The sequence below is a fragment of the Psittacula echo genome (assembly GCF_963264785.1).
Source record: "Psittacula echo genome assembly, chromosome: 2".
NCBI lineage: Eukaryota > Metazoa > Chordata > Aves > Psittaciformes > Psittacidae > Psittacula > Psittacula echo.
In genome coordinates this window covers 62,057,732-62,083,257 of record NC_137737.1, presented here as the reverse complement: position 1 = coordinate 62,083,257, position 25,526 = coordinate 62,057,732, and the positions used below count along the sequence as shown (strand labels likewise).

The window sequence follows — 25,526 nt, the reverse complement described above, 5'->3', positions numbered from 1 at the left end:
TTCTTTAATCAAGGTATATTTGAGTACTGAAGTTGAAGATCTTGGCTTCTACAAGCTTTGCCTGGGTTCAAAGCTCGGCTTTTGAGATGCAGTCCCAGCCATATTGAAATCAGGAGCACACTCCCTTTGCTGGCAGCAGGGCCAGGGTTCCACCCACCATTGAAAAAGCTGTTTTCCAGAACACCTTGAGTCCTGTGTTGGAGCCAGAACTGAAATAACAATATCTGAAAGACAGATCTCTTGTCTGAAGGTTTGTATATTAATTCAACCTCCTCCTCTCCGCATGGGTGCTTTCATAAAGGTCTCTATCCTGATCTTGACTTGATCAGATCTATAAATCTTTGAGTAGCAAGATGAAAATACGTAGGCCATAAATGAAGGTATCTGATGTTTAGATATGTGGCTAACAGAAAGTATCAGAACCACATCATCATCTTTTTTAAAACAAGGAGTCTTTTGTTCTTGTGATTGTCTTTGCACAGCTGTGAGTTTTATAGCACTGTGCCAATGAATGCACTCATTGCGACTTTTATTTTACTCTGAAAAGGTAAATTGGGAGAATTAAGCCCCCAATAAGTATGTAAAAGTGGCAAAACCACAGGTGAAGTGTTACTGAAAGCTGCAGCCCTGCCAGCCATTTCATTTTAAACATGGCTCTTTTAAAAATAACTTTTGCAGTAAAAGCTGTAACTCGTGGATGTAATATGAGCTATTGCTAATGTCATTCCCATGAATTGCTTACAGTGTTGAACTGTTAGATGTCTGACAAGTCCATATATCTCCTATACAGTATATATGAATGTTTTCTGCCTCTAAACCATATGTTCCTTTTTTTCACTCCTCTATATTCTTCAAATACACGTGGTTTGGTGATATAGTTTATTTGAACAGGAACCATAGCAGACAGAATTATTCTTTTGCTGAAATGTATCCTTTTTCATACATCTCAGCTTCACGATTAAAGCAATTGGCTCTTGAGGCATTAAGTTTAGTCTGCTGCTGCCACAATTATGCCTTTGAAAACTCCTGAGTGCACTTGGTGATTCCAGTAGTCCACATGTCATTAGAACAACACGCAGGTAGTCTGCAAAGTCCAGGAACACTGTCTACACTTCAGTCTGGCTTGGGAGAGCTTTTCCCTCGCACTCTCTTGGCCAAGCCTCACAGCTCTGGGAGAAAACAAATAGCTTTCCTCATGGAAAGTTCTACTTAATCTGGCCTGGTGCCTGAGCCTAGACCCTCCTCGTCTCTAATGATGATTGAAAGTGTACATGCTACTGTGATAAAACATGCTGAGTCGTTAACATTTGGGGGTTGGGTTGTACGCGATGAGTAAGGGAGGGCTGAAGTAATGTGTTCGAGTCAGACCTTTGGTGGACTCGCACGTCTGGGTTGAGGGGTATCCTCTTACACAAAACCCACACCCACAGGATCGGGTTTTGCTGTTTCTAGCAGGTTTGCTGAATTAGGTCTCCCTGGAGGCCCACCAGAAGAAGGCCCCCAGAAGAGCAGCTGCCCAAACTAGGTGTCACTCCTGGTTTTCTCCATTCCCATGTGTGCAGTTCCCCACACGACAGGCTTGCCTACTTCTTAGCTTGAGTATGCTATGAAATCTAGTAGCAAACTTTGCTCTCTTCTAGCATCAGCCCTTAGATTCCCGGGGAGGTACTTGAGTCTCTGGCTTTCAAGGAAGTTTCCAGTCCCTTCAGAGAAGTCCTGAGTGCCTCTGTATTCATTCGGTGATGGGAGACACTGGCGGAGGGAGCAGGAGGCTAGCCGAGTGATGGGAAAGCTGCAGATATCAGCAGGCAGTACTTTGCAGTGTCTTGATACTCAAGAGTATTTTTAGTGTTGAAAACCCAGTATTTGCTTGATGTGCATCTGCATGGGCACCTTCATATTAAAACATTTTGAGTCATCAAATATTCAGCTGAAGCCATGTTGCACCCTCTCTTTTCAGCTAAGAGCCATCTTCACATTGCAGCCTTGCTAGTGGCCATGCAGTGAGCTAGGGAAGAAGCTGTTTCTCACTCCCATGCCTGACTCATTCTCCTATTTCCATAGTAATGGCTGTTGGCATTGCTGTTTCAAATGATAAAGGTTTTGTGGGTTATTTTCTGTAAGCTTTCCTAGGAGATCAGGGAAGAAGAAGTTGCTGTATCTGAGCCGTGGTAACATTTACATCTGCTTTTAAGCCTGGAGGAGGGCCAATGAAAATATGTGGCTTGCAGAAGCACAAGCTTCATGAGAAAGCTTTGTTCTGATACGATTCATTTTAGGAATATGTTGTTTGTTTGAAACAGTTCAGCAGTGTTAGCCAGTCAGGTGTGGCCTCGTGGCTTGTGTATGGCTCCCGTGCGCTCATGTCCTGAACCCATCCTGGCAAAACAACTGCTGGAGAAGTTGTTGTAGAAAAGCCCTCTTATCCAGGGAGCAGAGCATCACACAGACCCCTGCTGCCGCTTGGCAGAGCAGGGCTGAAGCAAGCTGCCGGCTCAGCCCAGCAAACACATACGTGTCAGAGGAAGCGCTCTCATGAGTAAACTCCCTGACTTCACGTACGGCGCTCTTGGCTAAGTGCTAGCAAGCTCTAGTGTTGCTCGATCTCAGATCCACGAAGGGCCTGCCTCTGCTCCCACTTAAGTCAATAACACCGTTCCCTTTGGGTTCGTCGGGAACGGGACCAAGCGCATGGCTGGTAGTTAAAGTGCATAATAGCTGCATTCATTGAAATCTGGTTGCTGATAGACGGGCAGAGAGGGAGTTTTTTCTAGCAGATTTCTGTGCAGCACAGTTGATTGTTTCATCTGCATCTGCCGAACAACTGTGGGGCTCAGTCATGGGCCTGATAGCAGCTTGACCGTCGTGTTGAGAATGGGCTGCTTGATAACCTGGCTCCTGGTCTTTCCTCCTCTCAGAGGAACTAATGCTGATTGTAACCAAAGAGGGCACAGGCTTTCCACAGCAGGCTTATCTCCAGGCTGGGAGGAAGCTTATGAAAAAAAGCAGACCCTTAAAATGTTCCCCTCCTCCTCTGTCACTGAAAATACCTGGAAACAATTGGTGAGTGAGAAATACAGTAGGAAAACCATGGTCCTGTCCCTCCCTGGCCAGCCTGGCTGGGTTTGTCTACAAACCAGAGAGCTGGACCAGCCCTCTGCCTGATTTTACAGTCTTCTGCATTTTGGATACTTTGAAGGTTACTGCAACACAAATACCAGAAAGTGGAGTAAGATGGTGCTGCAAGTGTATTGAAATTCCCAAACTGTACTGCTCCTGAGCACATGAATTGCAATATGAGCACTTGAACAGTCTTGAAAAGTAATGCCACAGGCTTTCAAAGTCGATAATTAGTGGATCAAATTCTTAGTTACAGCTCATGTTATCCAAGTATGGTGTATGCACAAGAACATTTCTCACTTGCCTTCACACAACCGAAGGATGATTTTTCTACTTAATTTTGTCCCTTCTGCAGCCATATGAGACTGCAAAAGACAAGATTTGACTCATTATGTCTGTGCTGTCCAGATTGCTCTTGATGTTAGATTTCTGTGGGAGCTAGGGCTGAAGATTTGTTCCATTCATAACTCTTGTGATGCCTTTGGGGTTGCAGAACAGGTATTGCAGTAGGTATTACAAATCAATTTTGATACCCTGGGAGCAGCAGGCCATTCTTTTTCTAGTGCTTCAAGGAAAATATGTGTTTCATTGCCACCTCATAAGCAAAATCTTCCGCAAATTACTTAGGAAGGAGATAAAAAAAAATAAATGCTATTTTAGGTCAGAAGAGAAACCTCCAAAAATACAAAACTAAAGAATATTTATTTTAACTTCTATTTCTATCCTGCATATATGCAGTTCCATACACACATGAAGTATCCGTGTGCATATATATATGTGGTGGGCAAAAGTGATGTTAAGTCTCTTCTACTCATGACTGACTTATCCAAAAATGCTGCAGGTGCCTGTTGAGTAAAACCTTTTAGAAACATGAGGTAAGGAGGGGAAGCCCATCCGGAGGACCTTCTGTCGTGCACAGTTAGTTTCTGAACCAAAACGCCTGTTGCAGCTCCGAAATCCGGCTCCATGCTGCTGCATGCCTGTGCGCTGCCATTGTCACTGCTGCTGTATCTTTCTCAGGCATCTGAGCTTTTGCTCTCCAGATTTTTTTTTGGAAACCGAGGCAACTGGTAAAGATGATCTTTTTGCTATTAGTTGCCTTTTTTTTTTTTTCCCTGTGATAGCTCTGCTCCACCATGCTCTGGGCTGTGCTTGAACTCAGCTATTCACTTAAGAACTTTCACCTCAGAGCATCTGCATGAGCCATTAGCAACTTCTCCAGGCATCTTCTGTCTCTGGGTCAGTAGTACTGGGAGGTTCAAATGTTCTTCTCAGTCTAAGATGACTATGTGTGAAATTGTCATATTGAAAGAGGTTAGTAGAGAAACTGGCCCTGATTTATTTTCAATTAAATACGTTCTTGTTTGTTTTCTTTCTTGTGAAAAATTTCCCCGACTCATTAACTGTTAACTGTTGCTTGAGACGATACAGAGAGCTGTCCCTTGGGCCCTAGCAGTCAAAGGCTAGGACTTCCTGAAGCTGCTAGAATTGATGCAGTGCAAATTCAGGGTTTGCAGAAAGCTGTAATGAGTGCAGGCTCTGGCTCGATTTACCTCACCCAGGCACAGCACGAGGTCTCTTTGAAAGGGGGCCCTGGAAGGGCTGCCAGCGATGGAGATGGCTGCTCTGCTCCAGTCCCTGAGTTCCTAGGTGACTTTGAAAGAGTTCTCAGAGATTTTTGCTGCTTTTTTCTTCCACATAAGGAGTATGTGACCTCACTGCGAAAGAAAAAGAAGCAAAAGTGATTCCTGGGCAGAAATTGCCATCCGGCACAGACAGACTACACTTTCTGCATCAGCAGACAACATGGTGGCAATACCTGCTTTGGAGAACTTCACAGGAATTCTCTCACTGTTTCCAGAGACCCAGGCTGGACCTTTACAGACCAGACAATCACTGCTACAGTCCATTTAAACCACAGACGTACAACTGGATATTTTGTGTCAGATCACCACTTGGCAGGACCCTGCAAACCTCCATTGTTGCCAGGCAAACTGATGATTTCTGCCCTATTCTGTATATAGCTAGAATTGTAAAGGTAATGGTGACCATCTCCTTTGCAGAAGATTTAGACTTACCTTTTGCAGTCCAATATGCCAGATATTTCACATTATTTCAATGGTAAACTAAAGTCCAAGAGAGGAACCAGCGCTGCTGAAGTCAATGAAAGGTTTGCTCAAAGGAATGCTAATGTGAAAGCACCTTCTTGCTCTATTTTAGTAGCTATCTTACAAGTCCAGAGGTATCTGCAGCCCTCAGCTGAGTTGGTGCACAGTTGCCGGCAGAGTCACATCTGTGTGAAAGGTCTTCAGGACCCCTAGTTGAAGCAGGGGCTCTGGACGGGGCTGCTCCCTGGCGAGGATTCAGCAGTCAAGGAATCAGGGCATTCTGTGACAAGTGCAAGCAAGTACATGTGTGTATATACATTCATTCTCTTTGGGAAGCATACTAAAAAAACCCCAGAAGCTTTCTTATGATGCTGTGGCATGGTTAGCAAGCATTTTGAAGTTTCAGACTGGCTGTGAAACTACCTGATGGTGTACTTAAAGAAGGCTTGAGAAAAAGAGAAATGAGAGGAGGGTTAAATATAACATCCCCATTAAAAAAAAAAAAAAAAAAACAAGCAGAGGTGAATTTTGGAAGAAGAGGGGAAAGGGTGAGTGTGGGTGTAAGAGAGAGGAGTTTGTCTAAAACTGAAGTGGTAGAAATGAGTAGTAATAGCCTAGGATTTGACTGCCATGGAAAAGTGTATCTGAAGAATATCTCACTTTGTCCCAAACTCATTTATGTATAGAGAAAAATGAGAGGGAATGATGGAATGAGCAGTGTGCTCATTAAACTTACAAATATCTGAGGAGAGAGTATATGTGAGGAGTAAGCTCAAGTCAAAGGAGCCCATCTATCTGATCAGCAGTGAGATGGCTGCATTGCATGGAGATAGGAGGTTTTGGTTGTCCAGGTCCACTAGGCAGGACCCTCAAATAAGCCTGGGAGTTATTTCCATGCTCTATTGCCAGGTTTTCTAAGGAGCAAGGACAGGGCTTCAGTGCTACCACTGGGTGGAGAAAGCTCCAACAGGGAGCCCAAAACCCCCTCAGAAATACGGTAGCAAAGAAAGGGTGGGAAGTTCTGTTTGAGTAAATATAGTCCCATCAGCTGAACTTGGTGTGAAATCTCCAAATGAGACTTCTCTTGCAGGTTAACAGGGCATTTAATAAAAATGATAAAAATCAGAAAATATTATCCATTGATTCCTCCCCAGTTAGAAATTACCCAGCAAAAACACTGCTAGAAGGAGTAGAAGTGGTAAGACGTTGACATGGCGGAGGAGGACTTGTAAAACCTCATTTTCAAGGCTACACGATTGAAGAGTAAAACAGGAAATCCCCTTACTTTGCAACTTTCAAAAGATGGCATTCAAATACATTTAGGGTATGATCCAAATGCCACAAGAAAAATTTTCCGTCAACTTCGATGGATGGTCTAAAACAGGATGTGTTAAATCAGGGGAAATAATAACAGAGTCTCAAGTAAATTAACAGAAGATTCACAACACGTTATGAATCACTGTATTAAAGAATCAATTAGAGTCAGCTATTTAAATAAAGGCAGAGTAGTAGCAAAAAAAAAAAAAGTGAACTAGAAAAGATCAGCTCATCTGCTGAAGTTTCCAAAGCTATATTTAATATTAACTTGGGAAAAGCACCTGGACTGAATGGTGTCTCATCAAAACTTTGGAAGTGTTTCCAGACCAAAATCACTCGGATACTTTTAAAAAAAAAAAATCATCTGCTCAACTAAAAGAGCAAATTCCTCTCTAAACCCTTCCCTACCACTGAATTTTAATATGGGGAATATCACCACCTTAAACCAGAGAAGCAACAAAAGGTAAATATTTCTGTATGATCCAGGCTTTTGTTGACTGTTAAGATCTAGTACCAGAGTAGTCTCTGACCTGCTGGCTGCTGCACACAAGCTGTATCTTCTGCCCCAGTGAACTAGTGTGCTGGAACAGGGCCTGCCTTTGTCTAACAGTACAATTAGCTAACAGTGGGGTAGACTTTATCATTATAAAGAATATTTTGGATTCAAGCACTTAGCACAGAGGAGAGTATGAAAAGTAAGCAGACTTTTGGTAGAGATGCCAGATTTCCTTCCAAGAAATCTACAAATGCATGGATCATTTCTTTGGTTGTTAGGTGAATATTCAGGGGAAAAAAAAAAAAAAAAAAAAAAAAAAACAAAAAAAAAACCACAAAGAAAAGAAAATCTGCTTTTGAAATTTGAAGCCAATTCACTTTTTTTTTAAATTTTTTTATTTTATTTTAATCAAGAAGGTGGTAAGAGACAGGACTACCTGTGTCTGATTGTGTGACTCATGACCCTAAGAGCATTTGGTCAGCCATCTAGAGATCAGCCAGCTGTATACCTGATGTTTCATTGGCTATATTTATGGTTTCTCCGATGATGAAATCTAGATTTTTGCAATGACCAACATAATTTCTCTGCCATCAGTTAAGACCTTGTTTGAGGAAGGAGCTGGCAGATGCTTGTGATGCCAAACGAGGCTGTATCATGCTTTCTGTTGTGCACGGTTCCCTGAGCAATGGGGGCCACTGCCTTTATGTGCCTGTTTCCTGAAAAATGTCACTGTTCAGAAAGTTGTCTGAAGACAGATTCAAATTTCATATGAAAAACATAAGTCAGGGGGAAGCACCACTGCAGGGGGAAAACCCCATACCTTGACACACTAGAATGATTGCAAGAATTCTTCTTTAAGATGTCTAAGAGGGGAGATTTCTTATAACGTGGAAAAGGCATTTAGATTTTACATTGCTGCTGCAAAATTAAGATTTTAGAGTGGGAGAACTTACCTTTGGTTACTTTGATAGAGATGAGAGTAAGTCAGCATAGATCCATGTAGAGGTATTGCAGCTGCACTGATTTCTACCTGTTCAGACCCTAAATCCACTTACTTAAGAATGAATGTACTAGCTGCAGGGACTTCTAGCTACATCCTTATTTGAGATAACCCCACTTTAAAGTACAAACAGACATTCTGTGTATCTTTTCTCTTTCTGTTTACAGACTTTTATTTATATTATGTATCTGTATCTCACATGCCAATGGAAATCAGGAAAGGAAATTAATTTGTACGAATGGACTTAATAAATTTCATGATTTACCAGTAATGAAATCCTGGTTTGCAGAATAAGAAATAATAGGGCTTTTCCAAAATATCTTAATCCTTGGCTATGATTAGTGGCATAAAATGAACCATTCTTTCCTATGTGTCTACGGTCCAAGTTGTGCTCCATGTAGCTATGTGATATTCTTTCCAGTCCTGTGTCAGTAAATAATTGCAGTGCTGCTCTTTAGTCTGTCTCTGACCTTCGCTATGCTTGCCTTTCTTGAACAAAAGCTAAGAATTGTGACAGATTGATCTCCTTTTGTGATCTGATCTAGCCTGGTGTGAAAGGAAAGTTTATTAATCCTACTCCCAAAATCCTTAATCAGTTTACCATAAATGTACTATTCTATAAGCATATGTAATACAGCACAGCCATAACAGTGCTTAAAACAGGATTAGGCAATACCTCTGATTTTCTAACTACGTCTGCTTTTGCAGAAATACAAATACACTTTCTTTATATTGTGAAGGGTGATCTTTTTGTAAAAACAAAATATTTTAACTAGTTCAGTTTTTATGAGTTTAGGCTAGAATATTGTCTAGTCTGTCTAAACTTGGCCACTTTGTGTAATTCTAGTTGTTATTACCTGAGCACAAACCGAAGATGATTCGAGTTTTAAGGAGCCTCTTTTGGAGATGGGAAGAACCAAATAACTTAGCATCATCTTGTTTTAACAATTAAGAATTGTCAGCTGACCTGTGTACTCAAGCAAAGGAAGGGCTTCTAGGCCTAGAGAAATAGTTTAGGATCTAGAAAAGAAAAACCATATGCTACTAAAACCCTGCGTATGGTTTTCCACTATTCCCTAGAAAGCGGGTAGGGCCCTAGGATCAAACTGTACCCACACACCATATGCATTAAAGAAAACACATTGAAGTAAACACATAAGTGTAATTGACCTTTTTGAGTGGTAGGAATCAGAAGTATGTCTGCTGACATCAGAGAAGCTATGCATCCTTCGAAATTCAGGCAAAATAAGAGGACAGATCTACTTGTCTTTTCTCCATGTCAGCATTAAAACATTTCAAACAATCTTTAGGGAATGAGCAAAATAGGGTGTTTACAATGCAGTGACTGATTCTTTCCTGCCAAGTCATCTGACCTGTACCTTTTGCATTTGTAGACCACCTTTAAATATCTGCCTGCGTTGAATAAGGAATTAATGCAAAGCCCATTGAGGCGAATCAGAATTCTTCTCTTGTCTTCTGTGCTCCTTGGATTAGGCTTCAGTTTACAATCATATGAGAACCTATCACTTAATTTTCTTTTAAAAAGTCCTATGTTTAAAAAAAAGTGCATGAAAATGTGTAATACTGGATGAGAATTTAAGGGCCTAAAGGTTGATGCAGACACAAGTTATAGTTCCCAAAGTAACTGTAAAAGATTATATTACATTAATATGTGAAGGTTAATGGCACATACAATAATCTAAAATACTGTCTGTATAGTATATAGAGAGTGACTGACTTGCAGGGTTTTAAGAACCCTCACTTATGTTGTTTGGACGTGCTGATATTTAAAGTAATGTTTGTGTTGGTTACAAGGCCTAGGCCAAAGTGGTCTCAAGAAGCCCTACATTCTTGCATATTGAATAGTGGATAAGTATATTTTGGGCGAATGCACCACTGTACATGTTTCTGCCCCCTTTTATAGCAGTTGGAAAGAGAAATTTCTCTCCTTGAGTAGTTGTCATACAGGTGTGTAAGGTCCCTTTCTGCCATTTTGAAGGTTTCTTGAGTTGCTGCTTTTTCCTGTGGTCTGTAACAAGACAATGGTAACATTGCACCATGCATTCTTCATGGAAAATGGGATAATTTCAACAATTTTCCATTTTCTGTGGTGTTCTTCTCTGAAGCTGGGGGCCTTCTCTCTGTGTGCAAAGTTTTCTATTGCAACTCTCCATAGATAGCCATGACAAAGAGAAAGCATGAAAGCTTCTAGGGCAGAACATTCATCCTCGCTTATCTGGCCCTTGGAGACATTAGCTAATCGAGCCACGATACTTCATACAATAGGACAAGTGCTATAAAGCTATGTCTGTTATCCCAGCAAACGTGGACACTTATCATTCCCATGGCCATTTTATAGTACTTGTTTTCTTCTGACAACAACATCCACAGCCTATGGTGCTATCAACTCCAACAATGAATCTGATGCTGGCTCTCTGTGTTATCGGCTCCCTAATAACTGTCTTTTCTTTTTTCCTTTTTTTTTTTTTTTTTTGTCTTTCCCACCCCATTTGTGAGAATTTGTCCCCTGGAGCTCTTCTCTATCAGGCCCCTGCAGCTGCTGTTATTTTAGATATGGCAGGAAGTAGGTACCGGAAAACAGCGAGAGCTCGCAGCGCTCAGAAAAATCTAGAAATTCCTGTGATTTACCCCAGGCTCTGGCTCTAATCAAAGTCGGTTGCAAAAAGGGAAAAAAAGAAGAGGGAGAAGGGGGGGGGGGGGGCGGTGCTGGCGAGAAGAAAGGCCGTAGCAGACAACTGTGTCTGGGCTGCGTGTGTCAGGAAGGAGAGTTTCAGCCATCACCTCCTGCAGAGTACTGGAGAGATGCTCCAGGCGTTCATGCCATCGGTGCAGCAGAGCTGGGGCTGGCACCCTACCTCACTGGCTAGAAAAGCCCCTCTCGCTTCCCCAGGGACATGTGTTTCTAAAAGCTCGTCCCTTTTTACACTCTCCCCTCTTGTGTCCAGTGTGTGCCTGAAGCAGATCAGCTTAACTGGTCATACGGCAGGCTCCCATAAATGCTTTTAGCACAGCCAGCCAAAGGCACTGATGGAAAGTCACTGGAGCAAGAAGCTTACATCACTACTACTATTATTATTATTATTGTCATTATTATTATTACTATTATTATTTTACAACTCAGGATACTTCTTAATCTGCCAAGCAAAGACGTTTTCAGCCACTTTGAACACCTTTGAAATCAATCAGGCCGACTCTGGCGTTGACTTCTAAAAGAAAAGGAAAAAAGAAGAAATGATAAACACCTCCACACCTTTCAGTTCGGCAAGTGGTTTAGAAAACTAAGACACCACCCCCATACACAAAGGCATACACGGAAAAGATACTACCTTTAGAACTGGTTTGAATAAACAAATCTTCCTCTTTGACACAGCAGATAAGGAGGAAGATGTCCACCCACAGACATCTCACACCATTAGCAATCTAGTTAACATCTGTAAATGTTTTAGGGAAAGAAATTACACTTTGAGACATTTCTTTTTTAATTACAGGCTCCAGATGAGATTTGTTAGAGCAGGGAAATGTATCCCATAGCGACTGATGTCAATAGCAAGCAGTCCCTAAAGCCAGCCAGGATTGGGAAAGCCATGCTGTTTGCTGCTCTTGGCACTGCTCCCTGCTTTCACAATGTCAAACTTAGAACCGCCTTTATATGCACTTTCCATTTTTTTTTCCACAGTAGCTTTGCCAGCAAGCTGTAAACTACCGTATATCACTCAGATTTAAGAACCTAAACTTTAAAACAAATTAAACTCTTGTTGACATTGTAGTAAAAATCAGAATCGAACTGAACAGCTCAGTAAAACTGCACTTCAATTATTTTATGGATTTAAGATTGTTTTCTAGGATTCCCAGACTCCCAATACAGCAAAGTTATTTCCTCTTGGCAGATGTCTGGAAAAAAAAATTCATTGAATGGATAAAATTATGTGGCAGACACCAGGTTGAAGCCTAAAGGGAGGAAATGGTGTCTCCCCAGCACCTGTAAATATTTGCTCAGTGTCTTGACCAGAAAAGGCTTTCGTCCATACTTTGAAAAAAAATGAAAAATCAGCACAGTATTTATTTTGTAAGTTTTTAAGAAAATAGAATCTTCATCTGTCAAAGCCCAGTTCCTAGCTAGGTGTTTATGTGGTATTGAATGAGAACGGCAAATACGAATCTGACCCACCCTTCAGAACCATGTCCAAACGCAGGTAAATGCATGCCGCGCATGAGTGCTCCTAGTGGCTGGCCTCTGCTTATCTTTCATCTCCCTACTTAGCAGTTAATGTTGGGTATTCTTTTTATGATTCTCTTTTTTTTCCTATTCTGTAAAATGGAAACAGAGGTTTCCATCTGATTAATTGCCAGATTTCCATTCTTTATAATGTTTCCTCTCAAAACAGTTTGGAATGAAAGTATTTCAGAAATGTGTGTAGACGGAAGCTACTGGAGATAATAATTTGTTTCATGTAACTGTGTTTTACAAAAGGTGTGGTGCACGAGGAAGGCTATTGCATGGAGCAAACAACAATCAGCTTGTGCAGCCTTTCATCAAAACCTTCGTTGCACTTAACATTTTCCCTTTCATCACGTCAGTGAAACGTCCTTTATTGTCCCTAAGGCCTCAGCCTGAAAAGTGTTGTGGTCCCAGGGTCTTCAGCAAGAGCTGATCCTTGCTGAGTTGCTTCTATCACAAGGATGCTTCTGAAGGTTGAGCCAGATGTTGCACATCTGCATGGCTGCAGCTAGGTCCTGGGGTCTGCGTGTTCTGGCTGTATGCCCAAGGGAATGGGGAGCCTCCTGTCCCTTGAGCAATGAGTAGTGTGGATTTTCCAACGCTGCTGTGTTAGGCTCCATGCATTCACCTCCCGATCTGAGTTGGCTGACTTGACCTGACCGAATCTCGTGTAAGCAGCCAGTTTTCTTCATTGTAGCATTAATAAATTTTTTAAAGCTACTCTTGAATTACTGTTAAAGTTCTTCCACTCATTTTGTTGCCTGGAGCACCTCTCAAAGTGAAAGCCAAATTCCTAGTGGAGTTTGGATGTGCTGCCAGATCACAGCCCAGGCTGTGGAAGCACCATGTCATTTCTCAGCTATCGAGAAGTGAGGTTTTTTTGAGTCCAAGTACTCAAAAAGAGGCAGAAGTCTGTCACACATAGTGAGTGGTTGTTTGGAAAGTGTAATACAAACATTTTGAATAAAATTTCAGGTCCTTAAGTGTGCTTGAGAGATGAGTGTTGTATGCCTGTGTTTTTCAAGTGCCTTTTTCCTAGTTCTCTAGTGCTGGCCTCAGGTTTGTCTGCGGGCTTCGTTCTTGGGGCACAATAAATTTCCCCTTTAGTGGAGAGCACTGAGCTTCAGCACAGTTCTTATGTCAAGCACTGAGCTGCCAGGGGGAAGGTTTTCTACTTCTCTGAGAGCCCGGCTGTGATTCTTACTGAATTTTTGCAGCCATACCTGGTATTTTTCCTGTTGACATTGCTCTGTCAGTCCAGCCTAAGGACTTAACAGAGCAGCTTAACACAGCATGTGGGAGAGGGGAAAGATGAAAAGACATTTTGACATGTTGCAGCTCTATTGCACTGGGGCCATGTACAAATAAAAGTGTTCTTCCAGCTACTCTAATTTGAGAGGCTTGCATCCTCAGGTGGTTTTAGCGTGTGAGGAGTACCGGAGTCCAGGAGCTGTCTGGATGCAGTGGTTTTCACAGCTACATCATCTGTGCTGGGAAGAGCACCTTATAGCACCCAGCTGTTGGTTTCCCCACCGTGGCCCAGATTGCATTGATATGTCACCAGTGTGGCTCCATTAAATCAGCCTTTGGATCAAACCTGAGCCAAACTGTATGGGAGTTTTGTCATGGAAAGGTCCTTACTTAGTGTAGTTAGTGTGGCGAAAAACCAACGCAAGAGTATCATTAACCACTGCCAATACTCTTCTCCAAGGCGCCGCGGCAGAGAGGACATGCATTCCTCTTTGAACTGCAGTGTTCTTCAGCAACAGATGCTGCCGTGGTTAAAATAAAATCCTGTGGCATTACGTACAGCTCGCATTATGGTGGTGGCCAGGTCATCATGGCACAAGCAAATTAATTGCATGACAATTTGCCTGCATCATGTTTTTTCACAGCCACCAGTGCAGATTCCCAGAGCTAGCCCTGCTTCTGTGCCCACTGCTTAGCAGCCATGTTCCATTATATAAGGATTTCCCCAGCTAGTGCGACCTTTCCCAGCCTAGCCCCCAGCAGGCTCATAGGTGGATTTCTTTTCTCTTACCAAACACAATAGCCGCACCCAGCTTTTCTCTTCCGTCAAGCAGCATGTGGCCACTCACTGAGTCATCTCATGGCCATCATTCTATTTGCCTGAGCAACCCCCCTGTGAATTAGGGGTCAGCAAACAAAGCTCAGCCTTCTCCACAGGCTTGGTGGGAATGTGGCCCAACAGTGGTCACCCTGCAAAGCAGCACATAGGCACATCATGTTTGTATATGTGGCAGCATCCTAGCGTTGTCCCTGCCTTGGTGCCCTCTTTGCTAGATGATGTGAAAAATAGCATTGATCTTTTCTGTTTAGCACGCACTTTGAGGTTTGCTGATGAAAAGAGCTATAAAGGAAAGAGGTATTGATGATGGTAAAAGGGCAAGTAGGGTACACTTAAACAAACAACCTTTCTTGCTCAAAAAATATATCTCCAGGACACTTTTATTGTTGAGGCCCAATGTTACTTCTACTGAAGGCTATCAGACTTTGAGGCTGGTTGAGTGGAAGAAGAGCTGAGTCTTTTGGCTGTTCTCTGCTGTAGGAAGAAAAAGATACACAGCAAATGCTCCTGTGTGACCCAGGGTGCTTTTTCCTTTCACCCATTCATTATTTCTTGGCTTTATTTGATATTCTCAACTGCATATGAGCTGGTTTTTATGAACAGCAGCAAAAGGTGGCTAATTTTGGAGGATTTCAGATGATCACTAGGGGCCACACTATTATTACATAAAGTCAATTAAAGAGTATACGTGCACATCCCATTGATTTGATTTAGAACTAACAAAAGCTTCAGTAATGTGCAATTACAAGAAACTTAATGACCCCTTTATATTGAATGCAACTTCTGTGGCACCTAATATGCTTTGATGAATTGCTCATTATGTGCAATGTTGGAAAAGCTTCTAAAAAGATTAATAATTGTAGAATCGATAGGGAAATTCAGCGTTATTTGGCTTTTTTAGAACTCTGAAATCAGTAAGTCATAGAGATTATGGATTCTCATTTTGCTTTTTCCTTCTGTACCCTCAGAATTTGATATTTTTTTCTACAGCTAACCTGTCACTCTTTTAGCACGTGGAGAAACCCCTTCTTGTGTTATGTGGTCAGGTCTGGCCTGATACAGATTACTATGTGAGGCCCAAAAGGCTGGCGCCAGCTGCCATCAGAAATAGACAGTGCTGGACTGGATGTGTGCACATGGAATGGTCCTTTGGCAGGGCAGGAGGTCTCCAAGTAGCAGCCTCCAGCATGGGGCTCAAAGCTTTCCACCATGGTCCAGACCCACTACCCCTCTTCCATCCACTGCCTGTAAATTTCAGGAGCTGCCAGCCCTTGGGGCATCAGGGAGGCTTTAACCTTGTTCTTCTACCTGTGGGTGCTTTGAGAGCCTCATGTCTCAAGTGTTGCCTATGCCATGGTTGACTGCTAGTTGTGAGATACAGCAAACCTTGTGGGATGGGATCAGAAATATGAGAGTAGGAAGGAAAAAAATGAAGTTTCATTTCTGTTGCAGTCACGTTTTAATAAATGCTGCCAGAGACGTCTGGAGGCTAAAAAACGGTCAAATGCAGAATTGCCTTAAATTTGTTTCAATTTTGAATCTGCACTTGTCATGCTTCAGGGCATTATTTTTGAATGCCGGGATCTGACAATGCTATTTTACTGTTGGGCGCTAAACCAGAAAGTAAAACTGATCACCACGATCAGTTTGTATTACTGTATTTGCTACAGCAGGAGCAAATTGCTGTTGTCTGTAGTAAAGCAGTGTGTGCTCTTCCTTATTCCTTCCTGACTGGTACCTACAGAGCTTCCAGCAGTATCGACCTCTGGTTTTAGGTAGCATTTGCGTAGTTCTTCTGTTATGTGGAAATTCTGTGTAAAGTGTAAAATACATCTGTTTTGTTTCCCTTACAGATGCTCTCAGGAACGTAAACACATAATTTTGGTTAAAATGCGGTTTATTTCTCCGTTGCCCAGCCCTACCCTCACGCATGTGTGTATGTGTGTGTGTCAAAAGTGGTTTGCATCATACTGGGGCAGATCCTGCAGCCATTGCACAGCCCAAACCCCAGCTGCTCCGGGCAAGGTTGGCCTCTGTAAGGGCTACTGAAAATTCCTTTTGACACTCTGATTCTTTGGTATAAAAACTAAACCAGGTTGAGCATGGCCACCCTCAAATGAGGAGTAAAAACAAGCTAAAGTTTAGACCCCAGTGTGCTGGGAATCACCATGGCTCTGCTGAGTCCTGTGTTCATTCCCAGCAGTTGGGGAATTCATCTCTAAATGTTTGCAGAGCAGGAGACATAGGGTGTTTTCTAGGGTTGCATATGGGAGGGATGAAAAAAATCCAAACCCAGGAGTTGTGGTGCGATAGGATGGGACTAATTTAGTCTGGGCACCTAGTCAAGAGCCCCAGTTAAATTACTGCCACACGGTGCTGTCATCACACTACAGCGAGGAACCATTCCCATTAGCCCTCCGCAGTGCAGCCGCTGTGGGAGATTTCGCATTTGTTTGGAGTTGTTGAGCTCGATAAGGCAGAGGGTAGAGCAGGTAGGAAAAGGATGCCATGTTAATGGCCGTCACGCACAACAATACCATACATCGTGCCAAGCCAATGTTCGTATTGGTGGGATCATGTTTTATTAAAACCTGCTACTTGTTGTCACTCACTTGCTCCACTGTCCTATTCACTGTCTCCAAAAATAGCATGCCCTGTGGTGGTGGCTTATTATGGTTAAACAGATAAAAATAAGTTTAAGGTTTAAACACATCCAGGACACCTGAGGTAATAGAAGATCTGACTTCTTTATGGAACTTGTGAAGTTATATTTTCCATTGCTTCACAAGACTTGTTTTGTTTGGTTTTTAATTCACTAAGGTTTAATGTGATCTGTAGTGTCGCATTTCATGCTGGCACCTCAGGAATTTGTATAATTTTCTGATTTGTTCATTCACAGGACAATACTTACTAGCTTTGGAAAAAGAATTTCTCTTAAGACAGCCCTATTTCTTTTCAGTGATTCTGTTTGTTGCAGCTTTTATATGTCAGAAAGGAAAGAAGTCAGGAAGTAGGTACGTTGATAAAAAGTGTAGGATTTTACTCATGGAATAGAGTTTATACCAGGAGCTTCATTTCTTTACTCACTGTATGTGTGACTATATTTAACCATTTTTCTCTTTAAATAAAATCTGTACATGGATGTAAGAGGAAACAATTTTTTACTCCTGCATTTCTGCTTCCTCTGCAATTATTTGTAACATTGAATTCCTATTCAGTGGTGCTAACGTGTAGAATTTCATTTGAAATGAGGGGCATACAAAAGCACAAGAGCCTGATGGAGCAAGATGTGACATCGCTGGTGGAAAAATGCGAGGGCAGTAATTATAGACAGCAAAGTGAATGTCATACTCTGAAGCGTTACTACAGGTAGCGTGGTGTCAGCGTCAAACTTGTAGACTCACTCCAGAGTTATGTTTCCCTGTTCATATACTGAGTAGTATATGGTATATGTATATAGTTTATCGCTGACCGCATAGTTAGAGCTGTACTCAGTGGAGAGGAGAACACAATCACTGCTCCGCAATGCTTATGACCAGTGAGCTGTTCCCAACAGTGGAAATTCAGAGCACTTAGGGGTATGTCCATACTGTGTAATGAAGTATTGGAGAGTTCCCTGACCTGGATGTCACTGTAGTTGTACTAATGTAAGGCTTGACTAGTGAATTCTGCTGGAAGACAAAAGTGATGAACCAAACCAAGGCAGCTTTGCTTCCGAGACTGCTGCTCGTTTCTGGAGATTGCTCAAATGTGACACCTAGCTGTGCGGTTTGACCAGCGCCAAACATGGTCCAAACGTGGTGCCCCAATGTGGCACTGCATTGCTTGGGCAATTACACCGATCTGAAAGATGGAGCATTGTTGTCCGGACATGGCAGAATCCAGATGTAATTTCACACAGGCTTTTCACATGTGTGTCCTGAAAGATGCAGCTGGTATTACTTGTATTTTCCATGACACATGCACCAGTCACAGCAGGTTGCTTTTGTTCATCTTTGGTGAGAAAGCATTATGGTATCTGAATCTCCTGAACCTCTGATCTGCTCCATCATAGAGATGATGGTCCCCAGAGGTCACAGGTGAACAAGAAGTAACAAGCAGAGGTTGGTTAGTCAGCTGTGGAAAAAAGCTTGATGTGACCCTGAAGGCCTAGATGTCCTGGGACATGCCATGTGGCTTTTCTATTGATAAGGAAACTAAAAACCATCCTGAAGGAACTGAGCTGATGCTGTTGCTATTTATGAAGGAACAGGGACTTGTACATATCCAGTAAATCACAAGGTGTCAGCTGTGTGCAAAACCTCTCAGTGCCCTTTGGCTTCAAGTCTATTACATCCCTTAAAGAACAGTGAAGCACAGAGCCACAGAGCTCCCATGTGAAAGAGAAGTGTGCAGTCGGAAAGGGGGGCAACAGTAAACACAACCCACAACTCTGCTACTCAGTCTACTTGTACAAAACTTCCTGGGCTGCTGCTGAAGTGGACTGAAATCAGTGGAATGATGGTTGTTAACTTCCACAGCCTTCGGTGTGCGATGTGTGAAGAGATAGCGGCTTAACACAGGCAGAAATTGGACCCCTAATGTTACCACTAACAAAGTGAACAGAGATGGGATATGTTTTCCATTTGTTCCTTCTCAACACTGTTGACTTGTGGGTTTGACCGTGGCTGTCAGCTCACCTTCTATTTTTTTCAGATTCTGGGGAACATTCACCCCAAGGAGTACGAGGTCTTCCAAGCTTTTGTATTTGTAGCCCCAAAGAGCTCCCACACTGTGGAAACCTGCCGCATGTACCTTCTCCCCGCTCCCCGCACCACTGACCTTGTAGCTTCTTCGAGTGAGATCAGTATCTGAGCAAAAAGGCAGAATCTCAGAACAGGTATTCTATTAAAAGAAAAGGCCACAATGTTATCCATGTTGCTAGTCAGATACAAGGAAAGCAGAAATCTGCAGAAATTTAAAGTTTTGCCAGTTGATGGAATCCATGTACAGCCACAAAATGTTAAAAATATTCCATTTCCTATGAAGTTCACATCTATATATGGAACCCACATTTGTTCAGATATATCTGGTTGTCCTGTTCCATGCAAGAACCCAAACTGTTGCATCAGTAAGACACTGATTTTGCTAATTAGTAAAGCAAAAATTTCCATTGCAAGGGCATTTTAAAGCAAAATTAAAATACAAGAAGAAAAAACTCCTTATTAAACTAAAATGTGGTGTAACAGCTCACCACATCCTGCTACTGTGGCATCTGCTGTTTAGCAAAGGAAAGGTTCCTCTTTCAGACGCCTTGACAGGTAGAGAGGTCACGTGTTACCTGCATTTCTCAGCATTATGTTTTTTTTTACTTTCTGTCAGTGGAAAAGCTGAACATGACAATGGAAAACATCAGTTGAGGGAAGGCATTGTGGGGAGCTGTAGGTGTTAGCTATAAAAGCGACAGTGCCCCCTCCCCCAAGCCAGCAGAAAAACAGTGAAAAAAATCTGATGACAAAGGTGCTGTAAATCATTGTACTCAGCTGTTTGAACTGATAGGGATTAACCTGTTGCTTTAAGGGAAGTGTTGTGGTAATGTAGGCATTGAAAATTAAACATCTTGCATGCTGTTCCGGATCTGCTGCTAAGCTGTATGTAGGGCCTTCAGCAAGACAGGTGATTCTTTGGATCTCATCTGTTCTGTCTGTAAAATGGGTCTTTTTGAGTACTCAGGTTATGTTGTTTTAAAAGTGAGTGCAAGGCCTTTGCAGCTTTTCTTCAAAAAATGTTGCACTCATTCAAAACACAACTGCTCCTGGAATGGTACTTAGATGTGAATGGATCTGTATCCAAGCAGCAGCAGAATCAAAGACCAGCATTTGCTATAGGAATGAAATTCAAAACTAGTCCAAAATACCACTTGCACTGAATACTGCTGTTCCGTGGAGCACACACAATCCTCTTGTAGTAACAGGTTTGGAAGCCAAAACTTAAGCATTCAAAACAGCAACCAGCTGACTCTCCTGAAAAATAAATTAAACATTTTGTTAGAAAGGTGGTAACTAAGAGAAAAACACCAGTTATTTTCTCTCCATGAGCAACATGTCTTACCTCTCTGGGGAGTTCTGCAGTGGTCCTACAGGACGGAGTGAAGCCTTGAGGGTACCAAGGAGAAGGAGTGTGATGGGCAGCAAAGGAGATAGTGAACAGGGAACAATCAGGTCGTTCACATGATGCATGAATGAAATTATCAAGAAGCAAATTTAAACCAAGAAGAAAGTACTTTTTCCACCAGCACATCTGTAAAGTGTGGAACCTGTTGCTGCAGGAAACTGCAAAGGCCAAAACAGATTCAGAAGGTTATTAGAAAACTTAATAGAAGAAAGTTCATCAAAGCTTGCTAGAAATGAGCATGCAGAATTCCTGTTGGACACAAAGCCCTCCAGCAGAGTAAAGGTGTACTAGAGAAATCATCTCTAGGGGTGTACCTGGTTCCTATGCTGTTTCCCAACGAATTGGCTGCTGGCCATTTTGGTAGATGTGACACTGGTACAGACAGACATACAGGATGCTTCAGATGGCAGAGCCATACTTCAGTAACAGAAATTTGATTTGCTGTTGGGAAGGACAATCTTGGGTCAACCTACAACAAGAATATTGGAGGTTTTCTTGAAAAAAAAAACAAAACCAATCAGTTTTGGGTCGAACAAAACATTCCAAAAGATTCCATTTGATCCAAAATAAAACATTTCCTAACATGTAACGAAAGAATTAATATGCTTTGGACTATTAAAAAAAGAAAATTTTCCATAAATGTGAAATAAAAAATGTTGATTCTGAAGACTTTTGAAACTACTCTGAGTGACCCAAAATGCGTTTTTCCCCCAACAAGTTTTTGCTCAGCATTTGTTTCTCAGCCCTGGAGGGAGAAAGGAGTGTCTTCACAGGAGTGCTAGACCTTGCAGCTGGAGGTGGTGGAGAGCATCCTTCTGGCCAAACCCACCAAGTGTCTCTCAGGGCACTTCACATGCTTGCCACCTACTTTCCCCACGTCTGCACCCACCAGAGGGTTTTCCTTCCAGCCTCAGGTGCCTCAGCGGGCGGCATGGGAAAGCCCGCTCTCAGCACACTTCCCCTTTCAGCTCTCATGTTTAGTGCTCTCTGCTAGCAATCTGCCTTTACAAGATCAGCTGCTTTGCCAAATCGTGTATTGCCCCATCTGGGCCTTCTTCTGTATGCACCCTTGTCCCTCTCTGTAGGTTTTTTCCACTGCGTTAATTGGGAATTTTTACATTTTCAACACTGTGGTGGATAAAGGTGAACAGGCAACAGAACAACAACTGTGTCTGAGCTATGCCGTCCGTGGTCCACCATGGATGAGAGTGATGATAAACATCCTCTTGGCATTGTTGGCCTATTTTAGTGTGAGATCTGGTGGCAACGGGTGCCCTTTAGTTGAAGTTCATTTTTCTCCCAAGTTCATGCTGACATCGTCTAGTGACTGTTGTTGAACAGCTCTCAGATGTTACACGAGGCCTCCAGACTTGACTGCTACTCATAAAGGTACCAGAAGCCCACCTATGTTAAGAAAGTAACATATAAAAATGAGGAATAAAGCTGAAGGTCTAATCTGTATCCTGTTTGAGTCAATAACAAAATTGTGAGTTATTTCAGCTGGGAAAAGATTGGTTTGGCTGCTGAGATCTAGAGAGAATACAACCGAAGGACCATGGTGGTCTTATGGGCTGAGACAAGGCACATGGGCTTCCAGCTGAAATGAAAAGTTCTGTCATCTCTAGGGTAAGCCATGTGTCCTACAGTGCTTGAGTGACAGAAGATTCAGGTGAGGGTACCTCGCATGGGTGGAAAACTCAGCCAATTTTTCAGATGAGCCTTTGGCTCTTAGACCCTCATGTCATCAAGTTTCTTCTGAAATACTTCTACTAAATGCTTCAATAGGAAAGCATGGGCTTATGGGCTGGGGGATGTTACTTTTGAAAGTATTACTGAGTGAATCAAGCAAGAGTAGCTCAGTGTGTGCTGTAGCTTTAGTTTGGGATTTGAGTGCTAATCCTAACTGAGATGGAGAGCTCCTTCGCTTTTCCACCTCCATGTTCCCTTCTGTGAAATACCAATGATGCTTAGTTCACATTTTGCGGAAGCACTTTGAAGACTGTACAAAGACTGACAATAGCCTTGAGTAGTATCTTAGTTTTATTTGATGTAACAGAAACTTTGAGAGAAAGTTAGCAAAACTGTGACACTGGCTGTCCCATATGAGGCTTTGTTTTCATTGTCGTGCTCAACACCAAGGTATCACTGTGTGGTTTTGCTGCATACCCAGTGTCACTTTGAGAAGTTTATCAAAGAAACTATCTTTACAAGAGCATCATGGAAGAATCATCCTACAGAAGTGCGCTGTTTGCACTCAAGGCAGAGGCTCGATCCCAAAAGCTGAGTCTTGCAGCATGTAAACAGGGTAGCACTTCTTGCTGTGTTTGGACACATGCAAGGCAGTCCGTGACACAGAGCAGGAATTGCTGCTTGAGTTTGTTTCCATTGTCTGGTAATATTAAAGATTAACTCCATGGCACTCTCAAGAGAAAGAAATGCTTTGCCTTCACATCTCATTTCCATACCACTCTTAGTTTGCTGCCATAAATAGGTAGTTGCAAATACAACTGATGTTTCCTTTCTGAAGTATGGTGTGCGTATCCATGAGTAGAAGTGGTCTCAGTGGCCAGGACCTGTGACACAAATCCTGCCTGATTCATGTGCTGCAATTACTAAATGGGCAGTGGGTCTGCAGGAAAAATAAAAGAAAGAAAGAAAGAAAAAGAAACAAAACCCCAAACCAACTAATTGCTTCAGGAAGTTGTTTTTAGACAGGCTTGGTCTTTTCCAGTAAATACAAGAAGTTATCTGGATGGCTGTGAACAGCAGCCCACGGGGAAAGGAAAACATGGGCTTTTCTGTGGTGCTTCCATGACGTGGGCATGTGTTTCCCACTCCCAGCAATGTCAGGGAAACTCAGAAGCAGTGATAGCCCGACTGATGGCATTTTATCTATCTTCATGTAAATCAGGTGGTGGCAGTCACTGCAGGGAGGTGGGGTGGAAATAAAAGGGATGTTGTGTAGTCCACTGTAGATGGCCTTTGCCAGGTTCAGTCATTTCCTGTCCATCTGCCAAAAATCACAAGCTGATAAATGGACATAATTGGAGTGTGGGAAACTGTATTGCTTGATGATCTGCAGGGGAGGGGGAAAAGAATGAAAGAAGACTCGTGAATAAAGAAAACAACACTTTATCAGTGGAGATGCAGTCTGACTGTGATGCTGAGATAGGGGACCTTGTTTATTCTTTCCTCTGCCTCTTGCCAAGGGTTTTAACTTGCTCGACCCTCCCATCTGTCTGTGCGGATAGGAGCAAAGACTGTGTGTCCACGTGTGTTGGTCGCCATGAAAGGAGAGTATATATTTACATATGTTACCAGCTCCAGGGTCTGGGCAAGCATGCAGCAGTTTCTTCTCTTCTGTTTGTTTTGGGGTTTTTTTTTAGCTAATACCATCCGACAGTGGAAAAAATCAGCACGTGAAGTTGTATTCTACCTAGGTATTGCAGCTGCACATACCCAGGTTCAGTGGCTGGCAGCTTTCTGCCATCAGTACCTACCATGGCTAACATACTTTCCAAATGTTTTGTTTTTTTTTTTTTAATGGAAGCAGTAGATTATTCTAAGGTTTTCTGTGGTTTCTTTGCTTTACATTTCCAAGCCAGTTCTAGAGCGAATGAAATGTTTTTTTCTGTAACTGATTTGAAATGTTAAATATGTTGGATGCAATCAAGGATCCAGGATGCTGCTGTCTTGTGATGCCTGGTTTTACAGAGTATTTAGCATGTGGATAACCTTGGTTAATCCTGCTGGTTTGCACTTTGATCAGCCTGTACAAGCTATCTTGTGATGTTACGCTTCCTGTTTGGAGCTGTACTGAAGCTGTCAAGGAACGGATGCTAATCTGGGGGGACTCTGTGCTGAAGAGAGCTGTCTGCAGCAGTGGGATGCTAATCAATTCCTTTTCTCTTGTTTTCTTTCTTTGCAGTAAATGAAATTATAAGGAATGACCTTTCCAGTACCAATGTCCATTCGTAGCTTTCAGTACGGGCCTAATATGAAATCCACACACACTTTTGACTCAGCTGGCATGTCAGCTCAAGTAGAGAGATACTGAATAGACTGAAGACATTGCCTGGTACCACTCTGATCTTCCACCTTACTGAATGTCAGGAACTGAAGATTTACCTCTTGCTTACAAAGAAGTAGCTCCGCAACTTCAACTGATGGAACAGCTTCTTTAAAGAAAATCATCTCGAAAGAAAAAGGAGGGGTGCATTTCATGGGACAAAACTAGGAAACTCAGCAAAATCGGAGTGCTTCTTCCCAGTGCTGATCTTTTTGGCATGGCACCGCTGGCATACAGCCCTGGAAGTGCCTTATTTTACCAGGTTGTGGCATCAGGGCATTTTTAATAAGCTTTGAATTTGCTACCGTTAAAAGTGTTGGTAGGTGCAGAAACTATAGAGCTTGCATTCTGGAGAGTGATAATTGGAAAAAAGCATAGGACTCTGCAGCAAAGTAGGGAGAGCAATCCCTACTCCAGTAAGATGTGGTTATGAATTCCAGAATTTCTTCAGCTTTTCCTCTGCTGTAATGTACAGCCTATTGCCTTATTCTCAGTGCATTTCAAAAGACTCCTGATCTGTCATCATCTCAGCTTTCTTTTGCATTTTGTCTTTATTATGTGCTAATGAATCATAGGGTTGTTAGCAGTAGCATGTTAAGGTTTTGATTTTAATCCGGCTTCAGTCATAGCACAAGTGAGTTGAATAGCACAAAATAAAAAAGGTTGATGGACAAAAAATTGAAATCTATCTTTTACATGATAGATGAATGTGTATGCATGTACATACATACTAGTATATATGCATATATTTATATATGACAAATAATATAGATGATTGCCTAGTGAGGGCACTGAATTTAGCAATAATTTCAATTTCTGAGAATGCATTTCAGATCCACAGCAAATATTTCAGCTACTTCTTTTGAGGGTTTGTTGCACCTAAAGCAGGTATGCATTTTCTTTCCTCATGCAGTTAAGCAAGCACTTTAGATAG

The 25,526-nt window shown here is 42.2% G+C and overlaps 1 protein-coding gene across 3 annotated transcripts in view; it reads left to right on the top strand.

Annotated features, from left to right (window-relative positions):
• The window catches only part of NFATC1 (nuclear factor of activated T cells 1), a gene marked incomplete at its 5' end in the record, with an annotated part of 115,872 nt that extends 91,176 nt beyond the window's left edge, over positions 1-24,696 (top strand). For all 3 annotated transcript variants that reach the window (XM_080610311.1, XM_080610313.1, XM_080610312.1), the window contains one exon: positions 24,452-24,696. In XM_080610311.1, coding sequence (XP_080466437.1) covers positions 24,452-24,501 — 50 coding nt within the window. In that variant the 3' untranslated portion in view covers positions 24,502-24,696. The remainder of the gene's footprint in view (positions 1-24,451) is intronic.
• Between the last annotated feature and the right edge of the window lie 830 nt (positions 24,697-25,526).